Source organism: Hyperolius riggenbachi, chromosome 2, assembly GCF_040937935.1.
Source record: "Hyperolius riggenbachi isolate aHypRig1 chromosome 2, aHypRig1.pri, whole genome shotgun sequence".
Taxonomy (NCBI): Eukaryota; Metazoa; Chordata; class Amphibia; order Anura; family Hyperoliidae; genus Hyperolius; species Hyperolius riggenbachi.
In genome coordinates this window covers 198,033,033-198,055,199 of record NC_090647.1, presented here as the reverse complement: position 1 = coordinate 198,055,199, position 22,167 = coordinate 198,033,033, and the positions used below count along the sequence as shown (strand labels likewise).

At 44.4% G+C, this 22,167-nt stretch overlaps 2 protein-coding genes across 2 annotated transcripts in view; one reads left to right on the top strand and one right to left on the bottom strand.

Annotated features, from left to right (window-relative positions):
* UBAC2 (UBA domain containing 2) overlaps window positions 1-22,167 on the bottom strand; it is a 199,669-nt gene that overhangs the window by 23,071 nt on the left and 154,431 nt on the right. Inside the window, exon 8 of the mRNA XM_068267976.1 lies at window positions 10,534-10,779. Coding sequence (XP_068124077.1) covers window positions 10,534-10,779 — 246 coding nt within the window. The remainder of the gene's footprint in view (window positions 1-10,533; window positions 10,780-22,167) is intronic.
* GPR183 (G protein-coupled receptor 183) overlaps window positions 1-22,167 on the top strand; it is a 131,632-nt gene that overhangs the window by 37,383 nt on the left and 72,082 nt on the right. The window lies entirely within an intron of this gene.

Here is a 22,167-nt window from a genome sequence, read left to right as displayed (position 1 = left end):
CAGAAACCAGTCGAAAATCGATCGGACCTGTTGGAAATAATCGATCTGGCAGTAAATCTGTCAGAAAATCTCATAGTGTGTACCTAGCATAAAGATGCATACACACCTTTGACTTATGTTGACTAATGCTGACCGATGAGGTCGGGACCCGATCTCCTTGGGCAACATCGCTGGGCCAGGCTGACAGAAGTGAAGTCAGCTGTATAGCTGACGACGCGCTCTGTTGCTATGCGGGGAGGAGGAGGGACAATGGAGCGGCGCATGCATGCCGTCACACATCAGATGGGGTAGCAGCCTGATCAAATGAATCATCTGTCGCTGGGGGTGAGTTGGATCACCTGTCGGGACAAGTGGTAGTGTATACATGGCTGATTAACGGCTGAGGTGGTGGCAATCAGCCGCCTCAAGTGACTTTAATGAAGCATGTATACGAGGCTTAACAGTAGAAGTTGGGGGAGGCCCCAATAACATTTCCTCTTCTGAAGCCTGAAAAATGGTGGCCTACATTACCAGCAACCAGGAGTACGTGCATAACCCAACTTTACTATCTCTAGAAATGCTCCCATATATTTCACTAGGTGGGGTTACCCAAAGACTATTTTGGTACTGGAAGTTATGTACACAAAGGTTTTACAGCAGTCAGATTGTAGTGTTCATCTCTTTGATGCCTTACTTGCAAATAATGTAACAGCTTTTAAGATGAATAAATACAGAGAAATTAATGAAAAATTATTCTTTCGACACCAAAAAACCTTGCATCTTATCTTCAAATCTGTGGCTTTTTAGAACTACCAATCGCCGTGTGCAATAAACATCAAGAGGTAGTTTGTAACCCTTCTAATTTGTTACATGAGTCCTCTTGCCACACACTCGAGATTACACAAGTGCTTTCTTAACACCACCTAAAGATAAAATGCGATGGCTTTATGTATAGCCAGTCACATCTCAGCACTGTTCAGTGTTCTGATCTTAAAGAGACTCTGTAACAAAATTTTCATCCTTATTTCTTCTATCCTAGAAGTTCCTATGCCTGTTCTAATTTGGTCTGGCTTACTGCAGCCCTTCGTACTTGCACAGTGACTGTATTATCTCTGTTATATGATCTAATCTTCTCTCCTCTGTCGGCTCTGTCGGGCTGAGGCACTCAGACTGGAATGTGCAGGGCTGCTTGTGATTGCATAGACGCTATACACACCCTCTCCAGGCCCCCTGCAGGCTCTGTATGACTCTCACACTCTGCTTATGTGAGCCTATCAGAAGCTGGTTAGTTTGTTTGTAAACACTGCCTAAAACTGGCAATTACAAGCCAGGTTTGCAGCAGATAGTGGCAGAAACAGCACAGAGGGGTCCAGGAGAACATAATGAATAGAATGGTATGTTTTTTGTTGCAAGAATTTTAGAGTACAGATTCTCTTTAAGAGGAAAAAAAGGTAACTATTTTGTAGTATTTCTTCAAATGTTTTGTTCCATAACCTGTTCCTGGTTCCAAGGCTAGGCTGCTGTTGCATTCTGGGATTGTAACAATATCAAACACATTCCAAAGTGGAAATGCCCTAAAAGTACCTATAAGATATAACTTTTCTAGGGTATGCATTAAAACAATTGAGAAGTTTGCAATTGAAAATACAAACTAACACAAGGATCAGTGTATGCTGAAGTGTTTGACCATGGTCTGTGATTCCTTCCTGGTATGACTGGAGACTCCCTCTCACTGAGTTCCTGTGGCTAGCGATAGTCATGTCTAAGAAAACTCATGGAGAAGCAGTTTGGTCAGATGATATATCTGTCAGTCTCTGATTTTGTAGTCATGATCATGTTGCTAAAAAAAAGTAGTATGTAATCACAGCAAATCAGAGCTTTGCAAATCTATCAGCTGATCAAATAAATCACATGCTTTTCCATGAGTTCTAGACATGATAATCAATACCTGTGGCGATATTTCCACACATAACATTACTGTCCCACTGTCACTGGGCTTGCACGATGCAATTTTGACTGGTAACTTAAACTATATTGTTGAATCCACATGAAACTGATTTGCAAAATGGCCAAAACTTATTTAAATTATGTAATTAATTACCCCAATTAAGTCCAGCTTTATGGCTTCAGCTTCACTTTAAAAAGGCATGCAGATTTCACCACTCTGCATCTTAGTAGCAGCCCACAGTGTATAGTGACAGTTGGAGCCTTTGTGGCGCCAAGTCACTAATGTTGTTCTTATTACCAGAATCTCAGTCAGACCTTAGAGTAATCTGTCTGACAAAATTTAGCTCAGTCATAGAAAGAATTATGTAAAAATAATGTGACCAGACTCAAACTGGGCTTCCTTTAGTCATTTTGGTGCCCCAGGTGGCACAAAACCTCCCAAAACATATTTAGAATGCATAAACATCAATCATTAACCATCACTTAAAAATGAAACCACATATTGGGCAAGTGCCCTTTGAGATATATATATATATATATATATATATATATATATATATATATATATATATATATATATATATATATCACTCTTCTCTCATATATAATGGCTACTGTGCTGAACTTCTTGCATGAACCTAACCAACTGCGATTCATATAGGATTTTTTGACAATTTTTGGTGCTGTTCCCTTCTGACTGACAGCTGATTCACTGCTCCCCATGTATTTCAATGAAATAATTTCAAATGCAGTTAGATAAGTGTTTATCAACCACAATTTTCTATTGCAATTCCCAAACGCTTCATGGATTACCTGCTTAGCTGCTGTGAAAGACGCATTGGAATGCTGATCAAATGCAAGAGAATGAACAGTAAAGGTAGCCATACACTGGTCGATTTGCCATCAGATTCAACCAACAGATAGATCCCTCTCTGATCGAATCTGATCAGAGAGGGATCGTATGGCTGCCTGTACTGCAAACAGATTGTGAATCGATTTCAGCATGAAACTGTTCACAATCTGTGGTGGTGGAGGTGGTGCTGCTACCGCCGCTGCTCCCCCCCCCCCCCCCCCCGCATACATTACCTGCTAAGCTGGCGCGACTCTCCAGGTCTCCGCTGTCTTCTCCGCTCTGGTCTGGTCTCCGGCATGCTTCACTCTCCTGTCTGGGGGAAGTTTAAACAGTAGAGCGCCCTCTACTGTTTAAACTTCCTGCTGGAACAGGAAGAAGTGAAGCATGCCGGAGACCAGACCAGACCGGAGAAGACAGCGGAGACCTGGGGAGTCGCGCCGGTGGAGCAGGTAATGTATTGCCGCTGTATTGCGTCGGTCGTCGGGCACTCGAACACCGCTAGCGACGCGCTCCCTACCCGCGGGCGGGACGGTAATTTCCCGCACGGAGCGATCGACGGGATCGATCTATTTCGGGACGAAATAGATCGACATTTATACGTGTAGCGTGAACGATGTGACAGCAGATTCGATCCCAGTGATCTAATCTGCTGTCGATCGGCGAGGAATCGCCCTGTGTATGGCCAGCTTAAGCATTGCTGAAACAAACCTGATGGTGCTATTTAACAGTAAAGATTGGTCATGGAATCCGAATGAGCACTCGGTGTTTCAGCAGTCTACGAACTCTCTTCTAAAGCAGGATTATATACCGTATTTTTCGGACCATAAGACGCTCCGGACCATAAGAAGCACCTAGGTTTAAAGGACAAAAACCGGGGGAAAAAAAATACTAAACCTGGTGCGTCCATGGTGCAGGGGCATCTTGAGTATCTTCTCCCCTCCCACAATTATTATGTCCCTGTGTCCCCCTTATAACTTTTGTGTCTCCCTTGTGTCCTTATACGTGCCCCGTGTCCTCATATATGCCCCCGTCTCCTGTCTTGAGTCCTGTGTGTCCCCTGTCCTAAGTCTTGTGTGCAGTGGCGTGTCTAGGTCATATTGTGCCTATAGCAAACACTGAAATGGTGTACACACACACACACACACACACACACACTTTCCCTGTAAAAACACCCCCTGTCCTCCTAGCACATGACACACACCCCTATCCCCCTCAGCACATGACACCCCTGTTCCCACAGCATATAACATCTCTGTCCCTCCCTGCACGACACCCTGTCCCTCTGAGCACATGAAACCCTGCCCTCCGGCACATAACACCCATGTCCCTCGGCACCCCCAGTATATAACACCCTGTCCTCCCAGCACATGGTACCCCTGTCCCTCTAGCACATGACAACCCTATCCCTCTGTCCCCCAGCACGACACCTCCTCCCCCCAACACACACAGCAAATGAATTACACGCCCGCCCTGCCTGTCCCTCATCCCCTGACCCCATGATATGCTCCTCCAGTGCATGAGACCCTGCCCTTTTCCAGCACATGACACCCCTGGCCTGTCCCCCCAGCACGTCATTGTCCTCAGGCATCATTCTCAGAAAAGTGCAAACCTATGGCCGCTGGGGTAAGGTTCCTCTCAGGAGTGAGGGACAGGTTGTACCTGGGAGCTGGAAGGAGGGAGAAGCCATCCGGATCCCACAGTTGCAGTGATCGCAGCCCATACCGAGCACAGCCCCGCACCGATTGGGAGAGAGTGGCAGAGCATACCAGCTGACCTGCAGGCTGTAGTGTCTTCTGTCCTGTGTCCGCCATCAGTTGTCCCGTGTCCTCGTGCATCCCCTCTTCTGTCTGGTGTCTGCTGTCCCCTCCTCTTTCCCCGTGTGGGTCGCTAGCATCTGGTCTAAAGGCTGTAGCTTACCACATAACGGGGGCCACAGTGCAGGGAAGAGTAGCGGTGAACGTTCATAGGAAAGCCGCTCGGGGGCCCGTGTACGCAGCCGAAGTCTCTCTGACGTCACTTCAGCATTAGTGACGTATGCGGAAGTGATGTCAGAGAGACTTCGGCTGCATGCACGGGGCCCTTGAGCGGCTTTCCTATGAACGTTCACCACTACTCATCCCTGCACTGTGGCCACCGTTATGTGGTACGCTACAGCCTTTAGACCAGATGCTAGCGATCCACACGGGGAAAGAGGAAGGGACAGCAGACACCGGACAGAAGAGGGGACGCATGAGGACACGGGACAGCGGACACAGGACAGAAGACGGGGGTCACGTGGACACACATGGAGTCAGGACAGCAGATAGGGAAATGGGAAAGAAGATGGGGGACATGGGACAGAAGACAGAGACTCAGAACGGGGCAGACAGCCAGCCAAAATTGTTGCATTCGGTCCATAAGACGCAGTCACTTTCCCCCCCCCCATTTTGGTGGGAGAAAAAGTGCGTCTTATGGTCCGAAAAATACAGTACATACAGGAGCTTTACTTTGACTTTTAGTAGCCCCATTCTAAAGACAACCTCAATTCCTGCTTGTCAATTTCTGTCTATAGCAACAGTCATGTGCTAGGAACTAATTAGATCTACGGTACATTTCAAGGTGTACAAAACGTTATAAAAAAAGAACGCATGGAAAAAATAAATGTTGGTCATGAACCTTTTTTTAATAGACTGAAGACTGACTGACTTCCTGATGACCAAACTTGATGTAGAAAGTTTAGCTTCAACCTAAAGGCCTGTGTAGTAAAGTGGTTAATGTCTTGGTAATTAAGAAAATGTTCACTACCCATGGCTAACTGCTGTGACCATCTCATCCATGTCACACATGAATGCAGTGTTGTCTATGTAAGCAAGGTCACCTCACATTGTAGCAGGTGTACTCCTAGCATAGAGTAACAATATGGAGTGCTGCAGGCACTGAACAGTAGTGTAGCCATTTGTCTATATCATGGGTGCCCACACTTTTTCGGCTCGCAAGCTACTTTAAAATTTGCCAAGTCCAGGAGATCTACCAACATTTAGGTAGCTAGGTATAGGTGCCTTCAGTATGGGTAGATAGATATAGGTGCCTTCAGTATAGATAGTTAGGTATAGGGGCCTTCAGTATAGGTAGCCAAGTATAGCATAGTTAGTAGTAGGTGCCTTCAGTATAGATAGCTAGGTGTAGGGGCCTTCTGTATAGGTAGCGAGGTATAGCAGTTAGGTGTAGTTGCCCTCAGTATACATAGCTAAGTGTAGGGGCCTTCTGTATAGGTAGCCAGGTATAGCAGTTAGGTGTAGTTGCCTTCAGTAAATATAGCTACGTGTAGGGGTCTTCTGTATAGGTAGCCAGGTATAGCAGTTAGGTGTAGTTGCCTTCAGTATATACAGCTAGGTGTAGGGGCCTGGGCCACTTACCTCCCTCCAGGTCCAGCGGCGGTGTCTGGGGCTCGTCCTGGTCTCCCCTCCTTCAGCCGCGGCTGGCTTGAGTGCAGATGGATGGCTGAAGGAACACTCTGGCGGGTGAAGGGGCGGCTTCCTCCTCTCCAGCTGCACCGCCTCTCTCCTATTGGCCACCTCTCCTCTCTGCCTCTTCTGATTGGCCAGCGGCTGGCAACAGAATCTGACAGCTGACGGTCGCAAAATTTAATGTGATGCGGCAAATGGCCGCGATCTACCAAATAGACGGTTGCGACCTACCGGTAGATCGCGATCGACCTATTGGCCACCCTGGGTCTATATAATGTGACAGAGGCTGTGAAACACAAAGCTGGCTGAAGATATTAACATATTTGTAGCACAAAGATATTTCAACTGTGACTTTATCCTCCTGCCTGAGGTTCTACTTCAGCTTCAAATGCCACTCAGGTCACAGTAATATATAGGTTTAAATCCAGCAGCCAATTTTTTATTAGAAATTGTTTTATGTTGTATTATATCCTGAAATGGTGGTCCTCAAATAGCTGCATCAGTGCCTGCGAGTACACTGCCATTCCTGTTAAGGTGCCCCACTAACAATGCAATTTGCTAAACGATCGTTTATGAACGATTCTTTGGATGAACGATCGGAAATTATCATTTTGGACCACGAACAGACAAAATCTCCTAACCAATCTGATCAGGCTGGATTTACCGCCTATAGGCACAGATGCCCTTGCACCCTAGACATTGTTCTCCATAAACCTACAAACCCCCACCAAACTGCACCATAAGTGTGCTGGCTGGCCCAGCTGTCATTTATCCCATACCCGTCATAGGTAGCCCCTTAGCATTAGGTAGCCAGAAGTACCCTCAATATTAAGTGCCACCAAGTATTAGGTTACAGTATTACAGGGCCAAATTTACCATGTGGCACTGTAGGCAAGTGCCTACAGGCGCCTGATGATGGAAAGGTGGCTCACTCTCCTCCCTGAGTGCCTCCCTCCTGCCTTACCTATGCAGACTCCCGAGTAGAGTGTAAATGAGAGGTTACTCACCCGGGTTTCAGCATTCCACTGATCTCCCTTCAGTGGGGGCCACCTCTAGCTACTTAATAATGAGGATAGCTCTGGTTACATAATATTAAGGAACACCTGTAGCTACCTACGCTAGGCAAGGGAAGTAAAGGAGAAGAGACAGCTGGGCCAGCCATCACACTTGTGGTGCGGTTCATTGGTAGTTTGGAGGCTCATGGAGGGTGAAGTCTAAGGTGCTTGGACATCTGTGCCTATAGAGTCCTGTGATGTAAATCCGGGCCCGATTAGGTAGCTAGAGGAACCTCAGTATTAGGTAATTAGAGGTGCTCCTGACTGAAGGGAAATCTCATCAATGGAATGCAGAGAGCAAGGTGAGTATCCTCTCCTTTATACTTTATATGATAATTATCTAGCAAAAAATTGTTTGTCATCAAGGGTTTTTATGGTGTGGCTAATCTATTAGAGCAGAGAAGTTATATTGGCTTTAGTTCTACTTTAAGAGATCACGGTGCTTTGTGAATTTAAATCAGTTGGTGGTACAAAACTGAAATCAAAATCTTCTGTGGGTAGTTAGAACAGCATTTAACAGGATCTATGTGGTTTCATTCGGCAAGAGAACCTGTAAACTGTTTCCTGCAAAATGTCAAATTGCTGTGTGTCAGAACACTGAAAGCTTCAAACATCTGCTGCTTGAAGCAGAAGTCTGTAATGACTAGGGAGATTATTTCTTCAAACCATGATATTAAAGGACAACTGTAATGAAAGGGATATGGAGGCTGCTTTTTTTATTTCCTTTTAATTAATACCAGTCGCCTGACTATCCTGCTGATCCTCTGCCTCTTAATACTTTTAGCCATAGCTACTGAACAAGCATGCAGCAGATCAGGTGTTTCTGACATTATTGTCAGATCTGACAAGATTAGCTGCATGCTTGTATCTGGTTTGATTCAGACACTACTGCAGCCAAATAGATCAGCGGGCCTGCCAGGAAACTGGTATTGTTTAAAAGTAAATAAATATGGCAGACTCCATATACTTCTCACTTCAGATGTCCTTTAAGCTCTGCTAATTAACAAGCTAATTTTTGAAGGTGGATTTGAACATGCATTGTTTACTATTCATGTTCAGTTCAAAATAGGTTATCAACGCTGGAGGGGACAATGTTTGAATCACGGAGCATTAACCATTACTACTTTTTGGTGTTGCGCCTTCATTTTTCTAGGTTACACCTTCGCCTCCAGTGATATCATGCCCATTGCCAACCGCCTCTTCACTGAGGCTGGGATGAAAAGTGCCAACCATCTAAGTGCAAACAGAAGACACCTGAGGACATAGACAGGGGTCAAAGGGAGGCAGTATTCAGTAGCAGCCATACTGTCAAATGACTTTTATTTTATTTTATTTTAGAGGACATGATTATTACATTTTAAGGTGGAAGTACCGTCTGGCACAACATACATTGAAAACTTGGTTCCACAGTATGATCATTATTATTTTTACACAGATGACTTTACTTGTGTCCCCCCCCCCTCTCTTCTGTGCTACTATTATGCACCCCAAACCTAGTGTCCCTCCCTTTAGATTGTAGGGCCTTTGGCAGGGTCCAACCCTTTAGTGCAGTGGTCCTCAAACTACGGCCCACGGGCCAAATGCGGCTTCCTGAGGCTTTTTCACTGGTCCCCAAACACAAAATGTATAACTTATAGCTGTGGCCCACTGCACCATTAAATATCATCCGCATATAGAATAGCAGTGCTGGCACCACCCATCCACATACTGTAGACGCCAACGAGCAGTAATTCACTGGCTTCCAATCCAATTCTGCATCAGGTGACACTGCTGTCACCTGGGTATGCTTTACTGTCTGGTGCACAAAGACTTTCTTTGGGCGCCACATGACTGAATGGCTGCTGCTGGGAGTTCTCCTCCGGGCATGATTGGGGGAATCAATACCTAGATTCAATGTAACGGTTTACCACATCATTGTATGTATGTTCCGGTCCCCCAGCAGTCTGAAGTATGTTGACCCGGCCCTTGACCCAAAATGTTTGGGAACCCTTGCCTTAGTGTATCCAGCTTAATCATACCCTTCACTAGGTAGCCTTCCTGCAGACTGAGTTGCACTGGAACTACGTGGTCTCTAAAGGTGGCCATACATCAGGTGAGTTGGCTGCCAACTGACAATCCAGTTGGCCGCTTGTATTGATTGGACATGCTGCAAGATGTAGGGCTGGCATGCTCAATCAGGTGCGTAGCCGTAACAGCATGCGATATTAGGACAAACAATAAATGCGATGGAATCATCAGCACTGCTCCTCCCCCCAGTGTGAAATGTGCCCTGTGCGTAAATACTTTACCTGTCGGTGTCCGCCACTGGCTCCGTCCACTTACACGCTCCCCACGGCAACGCAGGCGCAGTGGTTTTCAGACTTTAAAGTCTGAAATTCCAGAAGTGAACTGGAGGTGGGGCTGGAGCATCGGTGAGTGGCTGCGCAGGCACAGGACGTCTGCGGGGGACCATTAGAAGCCCCGGTTAACTTCAACTCATTTTCCCCCAATCCCCCTACAGTATCCCTTTAAGATACGCAGAACCAAAATCCCGAGGAATTTGGTACAGGACCAAAAAGAATCTAAGGTGTTCAAGCAAAGCACTGCAGCACATGTAATCCTATAGGATTACTCACACTGCGGAGAGTGCGGTGTGACTGCGATTGCCAACAATCGCAAATATGCAGCATGCCGTATTTTCCTAGGGACTGTGTTGCGATTGTCATTCACTGGAATGAGAATCCTAAAAAGCAAGTGCAGAAAAATTGCTGAACATCTCGATGCACAATCACAGCTTCCTATTGCAGGTGAACAGGGCCTAAAGGTTCCTCCTGCTGAGAAATTCACATTTGCCTCCCTAAAACAGAAGTTATTCAGCGTCACATGAGCAAGAACATACACCCATGGTGCATCACTTCAGAACAGCAAGTGAATGTTAAAATCATTCCTTTATGGTGCCTAACAGCCAATTATATACATGGAAAGGTGTACAGCTTGTCGGGGGCAGGAGGAGTGATATTCTCCTTTCTGTGGAACAAAACACTTAAACATTATTGATACAATTTCAAGATCGATCGCTTAATGGATTTGATCCATTTTACAGAAACTATCGAACGGCCGCAGGATTGTATCGTATTCGTTAATGGCCACCTTTAAAAACTAGAAACTGCTGCACCTAGTTTCTGTCCCTCTTGGTAGCATTAATCCTTACATAATACGCTCAGCTGTAAGGCTGACCAGGTTATAAAAGCTCACACTATGACGAATACTGTACCTGCTCTTGCTGCCGTCTTCCCAGCTGGGAAATCTGGGACAGCATTATTTGCTGATCGAGCATCTCTACTCTCTGCTGTCTCTGTATGTCCACAGTTGCTCCCATCCCAATGCCTGCCTCACTGACAGGCTCAGCAGAGGAGAATATTGGCTCTAGGGTATGGGAAAAGATTTCTGCCACCCAACTGGGAATGCAGAGAACCCGCTGAACACTCAGGACATTCTTCTTATAGCAAAGTCCAGAGATCTGAAAGGAAGAAACAAATGGTTAAAAATTTCAACGCTCATTGCTCAATTTTTGAAAAACAAAAGGTTGTTACAAATAGATGTCCACTAAAGAATGCAGCTCTTGATCTGGGTTTTCAAAGCTTCACTGTTAACAAAATGTCCAGAAGGTCTATATTCTTGGAGACAACCTACACTCACTGAACACATTATTAGGAAGGAACACCTGTACACCTGCTTATTCATGCAACCATTTATTCACATGGCAGCAGTACATAAAACATATATACTGTACGTAGGTTGGGAACATTAGACTTCAGTTAATGTTCACATCAAACGATGAAAACATGATCTCCAGTTCTGATTTTGGCATAACTATTGCTGTCACAAAGACTGATTCACACACACAACAGTATCTAGGATTTACTTAGAATGGTGTGCGAAAACAAAAAATATCAACCGAGTGGCAGTTCTTTAGATGGAAAGCAGGGGCGTCGCTAGCCCTATTTTGGGGGGGCACGTGCCCACAATCTGTCCTGGGGTGCCACGGATCTCCGCCCGGCCCCCTCCGCCGCCGCGTCACTCAGACCTCAGGATCAGGCGGCGAGCTGGCGACCAATCGTGCGGGCGCTAGGACCCAGCGCCCGCACTGATATGCGGAAGTGACATCACTTCCGCATATCGAGCGGGTGCGTCCGGCACCCGCTCTTACTGATCGGGTCGCCGCTGATCCTGAGGTCTGCTACGAGGTAAGGGGGGAGCGGCGGCGACTGGAGGGGGCCTGTCAGTCACTCCCTAAAGGGGCTCCCTGGCACTCACTCACTTCCTAAAGGGGCTCCCTGGCACTCACTCCCTAAAGGGGCTCCCTGTCACTCACTCACTCCCTAAAGGGGCTCCCTGGCACTCACTCACTCCCTAAAGGGGCTCCCTGGCACTCACTCACTCACTCCCTAAAAGGGCTCCCTGGCACTCACTCCCTAAAGGGGCTCCCTGGCACTCACTCACTCCCTAAAGGGGCTCCCTGTCACTCACTCCCTAAAGGGGCCCCCTGGCACTCACTCACTCCCTAAAGGGCCTCCCTGTCACTCACTCACTCACTCACTCACTCACTCACTCCCTAAAGGGGCTCCCTGGCACTCACTCACTCCCTAAAGGGGCTCCCTGGCACTCACTCACTCCCTAAAGGGGCTCCCTGGCACTCGCTCCCTAAAGGGGCTCCCTGGCACTTACTCACTGCCTGAAGGGGCTCCCTGGCACTCACTCACTGCCCGAAGGGGCTCCCTGGCACTCACTCACTGCCTGAAGGGGCTCCCTGGCACTCACTCACTGCCTGAAGGGGCTCCCTGGCACTCACTCACTGCCTGAAGGGGCTCCCTGGCACTCACACACTGCCTGAAGGGGCTCCCTGGCACTCACTACCTGAAGGGGCTCCCTGGCACTCACTCACTCCCTAAAGGGGCTCCCTGGCACTCACTCCCTAAAGGGCCTCCCTGTCACTCACTCACTCACTCACTCACTCACTCCCTAAAGGGCCTCCCTGTCACTCACTCACTCCCTAAAGGGCCTCCCTGTCACTCACTCACTCCCTAAAGGGGCTCCCTGGCACTCACTCACTGCCTAAAGGGGCTCCCTGTCACTCACTCACTGCCTAAAGGGCTCCCTGTCACTCACTCACTGCCTAAAGGGGCTCCCTGGCACTCACTCACTGCCTAAAGGGGCTCCCTGGCACTCACTCACTGCCTGAAGGGGCTCCCTGGCACTCACTCACTGCCTGAAGGGGCTCCCTGGCACTCACTCACTGCCTGAAGGGGCTCCCTGGCACTCACTCACTACCTAAAGGGGCTCCCTGGCACTCACTATCGGGGTCCCTGTCACTCACTACCTAACTTGGGGGGCTACCATATTAAGGGGGCATTCTGCCTATTTATGTGAAATACTGTCTATTTATGTGCCTCATGACTGCTGAATTTGTCTTGTTGGGAGCCTTATGATTTGTTGGGGGCCTCAAGATTGCTGAATTTGTCTTGTTGGGGGCCTCATGATTTGTTGGGGGCCTCATGATTGCTGAATTTGTCTTGTTGGGGGCCTCATGATTTGTTGGAGGCCTCATGATTGCTGAATTTGTCTTGTTGGGGGCCTCATGATTTGTTGGGGGCCTCATGATTGCAGAATTTGTCTTGTTGGGGGTCACATGATTGCTAACTGTGAGACTATGGGGAAAGCTGAATCCTTATCATATGAGACAATAGCATTAAACCTACTTTTTTAGCTTTTTAAAACAGAAAATAAAACTGGGAGGTTCTAAAAAATTGAATACATTTTTCAGGAGTAGGATGGATGAAATTGTTTATCTTCACAGTTTATTTTCAACTTGGATTTTCCATAATGTTCATGTATGAGTTAAAACGTTTGTACAGTATTTAGTTTAAATTGCGGTTACCACTTTGCGATAGATAAGTGACTTTTGGGTTGCAGTTTGGGCACTCGGCCTCCAAAAGGTTCGCCACCACTGTCATAATCTAATGTCCCACCATTGCTAGGTTCATGTAAATTTGTCTCCACCCGGCCGTTACCACACCTATATTCTGGTCCATGGCCCACCCATTTTTCGGTGCGGCACGATAAGCACGCCACACAACGTGATCCTCATATTTTTGGCACGCTAGCTGCAGTGTGCTGAATTCTGCTGCCTACAGTATGTACAGTATACGCTGTTCTCTAGTGCCTGCACTGTGTGCTGATTTACCTCCAGTGTGTACAGTGTAAGGTGTTACTCTGTGCCTTTACTGATTGTAAACCAGCTATATTGTATGCTGATCCCTGCTACTTTCAGTATATACAGTATTAGCTGTAAAGCCTGGTACACACATACAATTTTGATTAGCCAATTTTAGCTCTGTTCATAAAATTCACTGGCCTCAATTCACTAAACTTATCTCCTGTCTTTAATAACTCTTCTAGAGTTGTTACCATGGTGATAAGGCATGTAGTATTCAGGAAACATTTTACCTCAGGCAAGCCTAAAGTTAACTCTTCTGTCTTTAAATTAACTCTCCAATCCTTAAAATATCTCCAGAGTTAAAGACAGGCTGTTAATTAGCTGCATGTGAAAATAACTACAGAGGAGGTAAATTAACTACAGAGGAGGTAAATTAACTACAGAGGAGGTAAATTAACTACAGGAGAGGTAACTTAAGGAATGAAGAGGTAAGATAACTCTCTCACGTGTGGAGGTAAGTTTTCTCTTGCCTTATTATCTCTAGCATGATCTTAGTGAATTGAGGCCATTGTCTGTTGGCCCACTTACTGCACGGGGGTGGTAAAATTGGGGGTCAGTGATTGACCAATCAAATTTGTATGTGCGTATACATCTTTGATCTATGCCTATACTGATTGTAAATTATCCAAATAAAGGACAGGGGGCTCCATCCAATATTTCGATGGGCAGGCCCGTTATATGTAGCTTACACCGCTGCTAAGTTCATGTACATTTGGCCCCACCCATGGCCACGCCCACTCACCGCATGGCCACACCCTTTTTGTGCCCTCCCCGCCTGGTGCCCACAGGTGCCCCCGATCTCCAAGGACCCTAGAAACGCCCCTGATGGAAAGGTCTTGCATAGTGCGTTCTGACACCTTTCTCTAATGATCATCCTGCAGTCTCTCAGCTATTTGTTCTACTGTAGTTCTACATGGTGAGGGCTAGCTTTCCCTCACCATGCACATCTATGAACTGTATGCACTCATACAGCTCCCACTGTCTGTATGCCAGGCACACCCTGTGAGATCTGACATTTTGGAGATGTTCTGACCTAGACGTTTAGTTTACTTAATTTGCCATTTGTCAAATTAGTCAAATAATTACATTTCCTCATATTTTCTACCTACAATAGATCATTGCTCACTTGCTGCCTAATATATACCATAAGTGCCATTATAACAAGATAATCAGTTGTTGGCGTAACTAACCCATCAGTGGTTTCAATGCTGTGACTGATCAGTGTGCAGTGTCATTTGTTTAAAGGAATACGAATGCAGAGAGTACACAAATGACAAAGTGCCCTCAGTCAAATGTAAAACATCTGGCCACTGTATCAGGCTTCCTAGGAACTGGACATGTGGTTTGTAAAGTACTAGTAGCTGTTTCCTGTTTTGATGCAGTAATATCCTCCTTTAGTAGCTGCACCCAAACTTAAGCGCAGTTTACTATATGAGAAAGTACTCAAAGGAAACAGAGAAAAGAAAACAACTAAACTTAAAAGCAAGACATATCATAATACATAGGCATGTGTGCTGATCGTATTCAGTAGATAAAAGATCAATATCTGTGGGTGTAAAAGTTAAACACATTACCCACATACACACAGTGTGTGAGTTTGGTCCATGTGTTGCTGTTGTATATAGCATGATCTTGTTGCTCCACTTAGCATGCATGATTTGATGTATAATCAACCTACACAAATCCAATTTTCTGTGCAAGAGAAGAGGATACAGATGTGTTTCCACAGTATGTAAATAGGCAGGTATTCAGTTTAAAACACGAATGTCCTATGCATAAGAAGGCTGAGCTCAAACCAGGGTTGCCAACCTAATTTCTATTTATTTCAGGAAAAAAGGTCAAACAAATTGTGGACATTTACATTTTCTTTACAGAATTAAGACCCACTTACAATAACCCCAGAGATCGAACCCAACAGTGCAATCTGTGGATTAATTGTAGGTGGGGCTTAATTCTAGGTTTGGCCGCGGTTTTTAAGGTTCTTTTTACTTGCCACTGCTTGTGCATGCAGTATCAACTTATTCATACTTTCATGTGCTCCTGTTCCCCCTCTTTCTCCCCTGACAGCCAGATATATTTCCCAGTAGGGGTGGTCAATGAGATGCAAATAATTCCAAGTTGGTGCAGATGTATGCAAATTTTGCATGCAAATTTATGGTGCTTGAAAGTGGACCAATGGAATCCTACTGGGGTGGGAGTCAACTGGTTCAATTTGAGGCTGGTTGTACAATTAGCAGTGCAGGAAATGTTGCATTTTTATGCATATTCGTTTGTATTGAGTTTGCGTTTGCATTTTTCTTTCCGCACATGTGGTTTTTTGCGTTTTTTGTGTGTTTTAAAGCGTTTGCGGTTCGCATATTCAAAACACTTGTGTTTTGTATGCGTTTTATATGCGTTTTATGCAAATCATTAGGAAGTAAACAGGAAGCGGAAATACATCAGAAAAAAAACACATACAAAACACATTACATTATGTCACCATTGACTTTCATTATGCACGTTTTTGAATACTATACAACAAAATCAGAGTGTTTAAAAATGCATACAAAACACATGTTTTTTTTGATGCGGCCCACTGACTAACATTGCATACATAAACGCTGTGTTTTCCGCAATGCTAGAGTTTCTGCTTAGTGTGTTCCCAGCTATGTACAACAAAATACATTTTTTTGATATACTACAGTATATCCATAGTATGAGGAACTACTTTTTCTTTTGTTGTACATAATTGTCATGATGGGTCGAGGACCCTAGTTTCCTCCTATAAATAGTTTGATGCGGATTCCCTGTTGAGGAAGTATATATCTTTAGTGTGTTCCCAGCCTCAAGCTGCACAAATCTGCATAATCCTGCATCAACTTTAGAACAATTTGCATCTTATTGACCAGGCCTAGTTCCCAGTTCCATCAGTAACAGCAGCAACTTTGCCACAGATGTTTTTCTGAACATTGCCCCTGCCCCACCAGTCACCAGCACCCACAAAACAGTGCCACAGATAGCTCTAAAGATTTGCAGACCTGTCACGCAGACATTCCACTCCCTTCCAGAACTAGACCAAGAGTTGTCTCAGACAGGCCAGGCCAAAAGACACATGTCCAGTGTTCACTCACCAGAGTGCAGCTGCAGCACATCTCCACACTGTCACCAGACAGACAGTGCAGAACTGCAAGCATAGGGATAGAAATTCCTTCTTACTCCCAGCCAGGGGATGCTTGGTGGCGTCAGTAACCTGGTATCTGGCTGCAGTTCACCCGCTGCAGCACATACATGACATAAGTCCTTAACCACTTAAGGACCACAGGCTTAAACCCCCCTAATGATCAGGCTATTTTTTACAATTCAGTGCTCTGCAGCTTTAACAGTGTGCTGCACGGCCATACAACTTAGAACGTAAATTAATCTTGGCTCCTTTCCTGCCCACCAACAGAGCTTTCTGTTGGAAGGCTCTGATCGCTGCTGCAGGCATTATTTTTTTTTAATTATTTGTCTTTTTTTTTTTTTAAATAAAAAAAAAAAAAGTATTTTTTTTTTTATTCTTTCCCCCTAAGAACCGATCAGGGCGATCGCCTCTCATAGGCATCAGCCTATGAGAGGGATCGCATGTTGAGCCCATACAGGGGACAGCCAAGTGATGGGGCTGTCTCCAGTACAGAGCTGCACTACATCGCAGCTCTGTACAATGAAACAGCCATTTCCTTACAGTCTGCCAGCCGCGATCACCGCTGGCAGACTGTTGACGGAGCAGAGATCAAGCATGGATGCGCACGATCCCCGCTAATCTCCTCCCCCAGGACTTGAGGTGTTAGGCGGTCTTGGGGGTGCCATCTTCCTGACGCCCATCGGCATTAGGAGGTTGGGAAGGAGTTAAGCAGGGTTATGCAGTCAAAAGAGCACCTCCTTTTATGTATTGACTGTTGGAGAAAGTGGGCTGGTTTTGGCTTGACAGGCTTTGTCCACCTGGCACCACAGTGAAGAAAGGGAGCTGGGAACCCAATCAAGTGGATGGAGAGCAAAGGCTTCATAGGCGAGTATATAAAACTTTTTTCAGCCTCGCTTCAGTATTGCTTTAAAGTACAACTAAACCATGCGCAGCAGCAGGACTAAATCATGCGCAGCAGCAGCACTAAACTATGGGTAACAGTAATAAACCAGGCACAGCAGAAGAACTAAAGGATGTGCAGCAGCACTAAAGGATGTGCAGCAGCACTAAAGGATGTGCAGCAGCACTAAACCTTGCGCAGCAGTAGCACTAAACCATGTGCAGCAGCAGTACTAAACCATGCGCAGCAGCAGCACCAAACCATGTGCAACAGCAGTATTAAACCATGTGAGGCAGCAGCAGCACTAAACCATGTGCGGCAGCAGCAGCAATAAACCATGTCCAGCAAATATCTGCAGAAGTTTGGTCAGTAACAGTGCATTTCATCACTCCGCACTGGTATTTATATTAAGAAATATTGATAAACAGCATTGTTGGCTTGTACTGACAATTTGAGTGACCAGCTTAGGATACACTACTATGTGCAATGCAAATGTACCAAATAAAAGAATTAACATTTTGCAGGATTATGTGGTTTTCAAAAGATAACCACACAGAAAACCACACGCAGAGTCCAGCAAGACAAAAACTTAGTGTCAAGAGTGACAAAAAACTGAAAAAAAGAGATATCACACTCTATTTAGTTCCATCTTTCATTAAGGAAGTAGAAACGGTCACTGATAAATACATGAACTGTAACACATGGAGGAAAGCGATAAACAACTAAGATACGGTGGTCTCCTTGTAGTCATGAAAGTGGGCATCAACATTTACAGAAATACACTTCTTTAATACTGCAACATCTCATAAAAAGAACAGAGCCAACTAATATCCCTTTATAAGTTATTTTTCACCACTCTTAAAGGACAACTGAAGTGAGAAGAATATGGAGGCTGCCATGTTTATTTCCTGTTAAACAATACCAGTTGCCTGGCAGCCCTGCTGGTCTACTTAGCTGCAGTAGTGTCTGAATCACACCTGAAACAGGCCTGCAGCTAATCTTGTCAGAGCGGACAATGTCAGAAACATCTGATCTGCTGCATGCTTTTTCAGGGGCTAAGGCTACAAAGTATTAGAATAAGAAATTGGTCGATGTATGGAGAATTTACAATCAAGAAAAGTTGGATTTCACTTTCTATTCTCCGGTGCATAATACCTACTCAAGGTTGGATTTCTTCCTTGTGGAACAGGAAAATCTGCTTGATATAATTGACGTGAAGATTGGCTGTATCACTTACTCTGATCACGCCCCGGTTTTTATGACTATTAAATGGAATGAAAAAATTAGGAAAGAGGTTCATTGGTGTTTAAATGGGTTATTACTAAAAGAACCCGGGGTTAAAAAGACGATAGACGATCAAATTGATCTATATTTTAAAGAGAACGAAAACTCAGTTACGTCCTCTCGTACCTTATGGGAATGCTTTAAATGTGTAATAAGGGGCGCTCTAATGGCTCAGGCAGGCAGAATCAAATTCGAAAGAAAACAGAAACTTGAAAACTTGATGTTAGCTCTGGAGGAAGCTGAAAAAGTTCACAAGTCGTCTCCCACAGAATCAAATTTTACAAAGCTTGTTAGTATCAGACAAGAATTGAATTCCCTGTTAAACTCCCAGTGCCGTAATCAGTACAAGCGGTTGAAAAGAGACTACGTGATTAGCATTAATAAACCGGGGAAAGTTATGGCAAGTCTAACCGAAAAAAAAAAGAACCGCAATTATATAGAGAAAATCCGTGATGGTAAAGGGGATATCTGCTTCGATAGTAGCATCATGGGAAATATTTTTGTCGAGTATTACAGAGAGTTATTTAATCAAAATATAAACGTGACCCCGGATCAATTAGCGAATTATTTTCGTCCACTGCAGCTTCCCCAGTTAGGGATTGAGGAAAAAGAGGAACTTGAGGCCCCAATTACCGAAAAAGAAATTAAAGATGTAATTCATACTTTGCAGAGTCAAAAAAGCCCGGGACCGGACGGCTTTGGAGCCGATTTTTATAGGCTCTTTGAGGATAAAATAACTCCGAGTCTATGTAAAATGATGAATTAAGATAATGGTAAAGAACCCTTTTCGTGTATCGGAAACTTGGCGACAATCACAGTAATCCCTAAGGAGGGAAAAAATTTAGAAAATTGCTCAAGTTATAGGCCGATTTCAGTGATTAATACTGATGTGAAGATCTATGCGAAAATACTAACATTAAGAGTAGAAAAAATATTGGATAATATACTAGGTAAAGAGCAGGCCGGTTTTAGAAAAGGTCATCATATGCGTGATAACATCTTCGCAGCAATTCATTTTCAATTTAGAGCTAAATATAATGATGACCGAGCAATTTTATTAGCAATCGATGCCGAAAAGGCATTCGATCGAATAGCCAGGCCTTTCATCTATACATCACTGAGGTTTTATGGTTTCGGGGAAATTGTCATTGATAGAATTATGGGACTATATCGAAATCAAGAAGCTAGGGTTAAGATTAATGGGTTAATGTCAAAACCATTTACAATGAATAATGGGGTCAGACAGGGATGTCCCCTTTCTCCTCTACTATTTAATCTGTGTATGGAGGTTTTAATTTCGTCTATACAGAATGATACAGAGGTATTGGGATGGAAAATAGGGGATTATGAAAATAAGATTCTGGCTTACGCAGACGACTTGTTGCTAACTCTAAGTAACCCCCAACTCTCATTAGACAAGGTCTACAATATTCTAGTGGATTTTGGTAAGGTCTCAAACTTCAAAATAAATAATGAGAAATCAATTTTGTTAAACCTGGGTTGTGACCAGGGTTTGTTAGAAGAGATTAAAAATAAGTACAGTTTTAACTACACAAATCAGAAAATTAAATACCTAGGGATAAACATCTGCAAAAATAGCGACGATCTTTTCAAAGAAAATTATGTATCTATTCAGAATGAAGGTATACATCTTTTAAATGCAATGGAAGGAGCACCCCTGAATGCCATTGGCAGAATCAATTTTATAAAAATGAAAATTCTTCCCAAAATTAATTTCGTTATGCAGAATCTTCCGATAGCAGTCCCTAAATGTTGGTTTGCAAGATGGCATAGAGTGTTCGGGGACTTTATTTGGCGAAAGAACAAACATAGAATTGCTTTTAGAACAATATGTCGCTCCAAGGATATGGGTGGTATGGGGGTTCCAAATGTTCAATATTACTATAAGAGCATACAACTCGATAGACTTCTGGACATTAGGATAGCTTCTCATCAAAAATTTTGGTCGAGAAGTGAGAGGGAAATCATAGATTTCACCCAGATAGAATCCTGGCACCCTAAAACGGTCAGGAAGGTTGTACAAGGAACATCACACCCTCTTTTAGCTCCCACTCTTCAGTCCTTTGTGGAATTACTGGAAGGCGACTACCAAAAAGAAATCCCCCCTCTGATGACTCTGGGAAATAATCCAGATTTCGGACCTGGATTGGATGAATGTTGGTTTAAGGACTCCTTGTTTATGCCGACAACAACGCTATCAGAGATTATCGATTCCAAAATATGGGATTTAGATAAAGGCAAAAAGAAAGAAAAATACTTTAAATACTGTCAATTAACAAGTTTTCTTGATAAAGTCGGGGGCATGATTAGAAAACAACAAAACTTTTTTGAGAAGTGTTTCTCCAATGCTATAAAGAGGGAAAAATCTATTTCCCATCTATATACATTTATAAGCCAGCATTTGGATCCACCTCTCCCTCCCTTCTGTAGCAGGTGGGTTAAAGAGCTGGACTCCACACATGCTCTGGATTGGGACAAAATATTTCATAACATTTGGTTAGCACAAAACCCTGGGTATCAGTTGGTCAACTATAAATTGGTAGCAAGATGGTTCATCTCCCCGGCTCGAAAAGCGAAGATTAAATCAAATCAAGATGATTTATGCTGGCGATGTAACACTGATAGGGGTGATCTGAAGCATATGTGGTGGACATGCCCTAAGTTACATAAATTTTGGTTGGATATAGAATCCTTCTGTGGTAGAAAGTTAAACAAAAGTTGTAAATTCACAGAATTGACAACCATTTTTGGATTAGGAGACAGCAGTAGTTGGGTTTTCCCCGCAGCAACGGTGGCTAAAAAAATAATAGCTTGTAACTGGAAAAACCCAAATGTCCCGGATCTAGGGGAGTGGATTACGGAAATGGGAAGGTTCCTGGAATTAGAGGGGTGGGAGAATGACGAAGGAACCAATAGTAAAATTCTGGATAGGTGGAGATCGATATGGTGGGAGATTATTGAATAGGATAAGTCGAGAGGCGGGCGGGGGGGGGGGGGGGGGTGCACAGGGTTGGATGATTGGAGAATGGATGAAGGATATATGGTTGTAGGTATGGAATTTTGTGGGTGAGTGGATGTGCAGGAGTGAAAGTTACCTTTGTATGCCTCAGAAAGGAGTACTATTAAACAGTATTAATTTTGTATTAAAAAATGCCAACCTATGATGAAAGTTCAGCTCAACTCGGGAGCATGGCAATGAAGTGATGTATTCATTAGTTGAGCATGTGAACGATCTGAGGCAAAAAAAAAAAAAAATAAAAAAAAAAAAAATAAATAAAACTTTTTT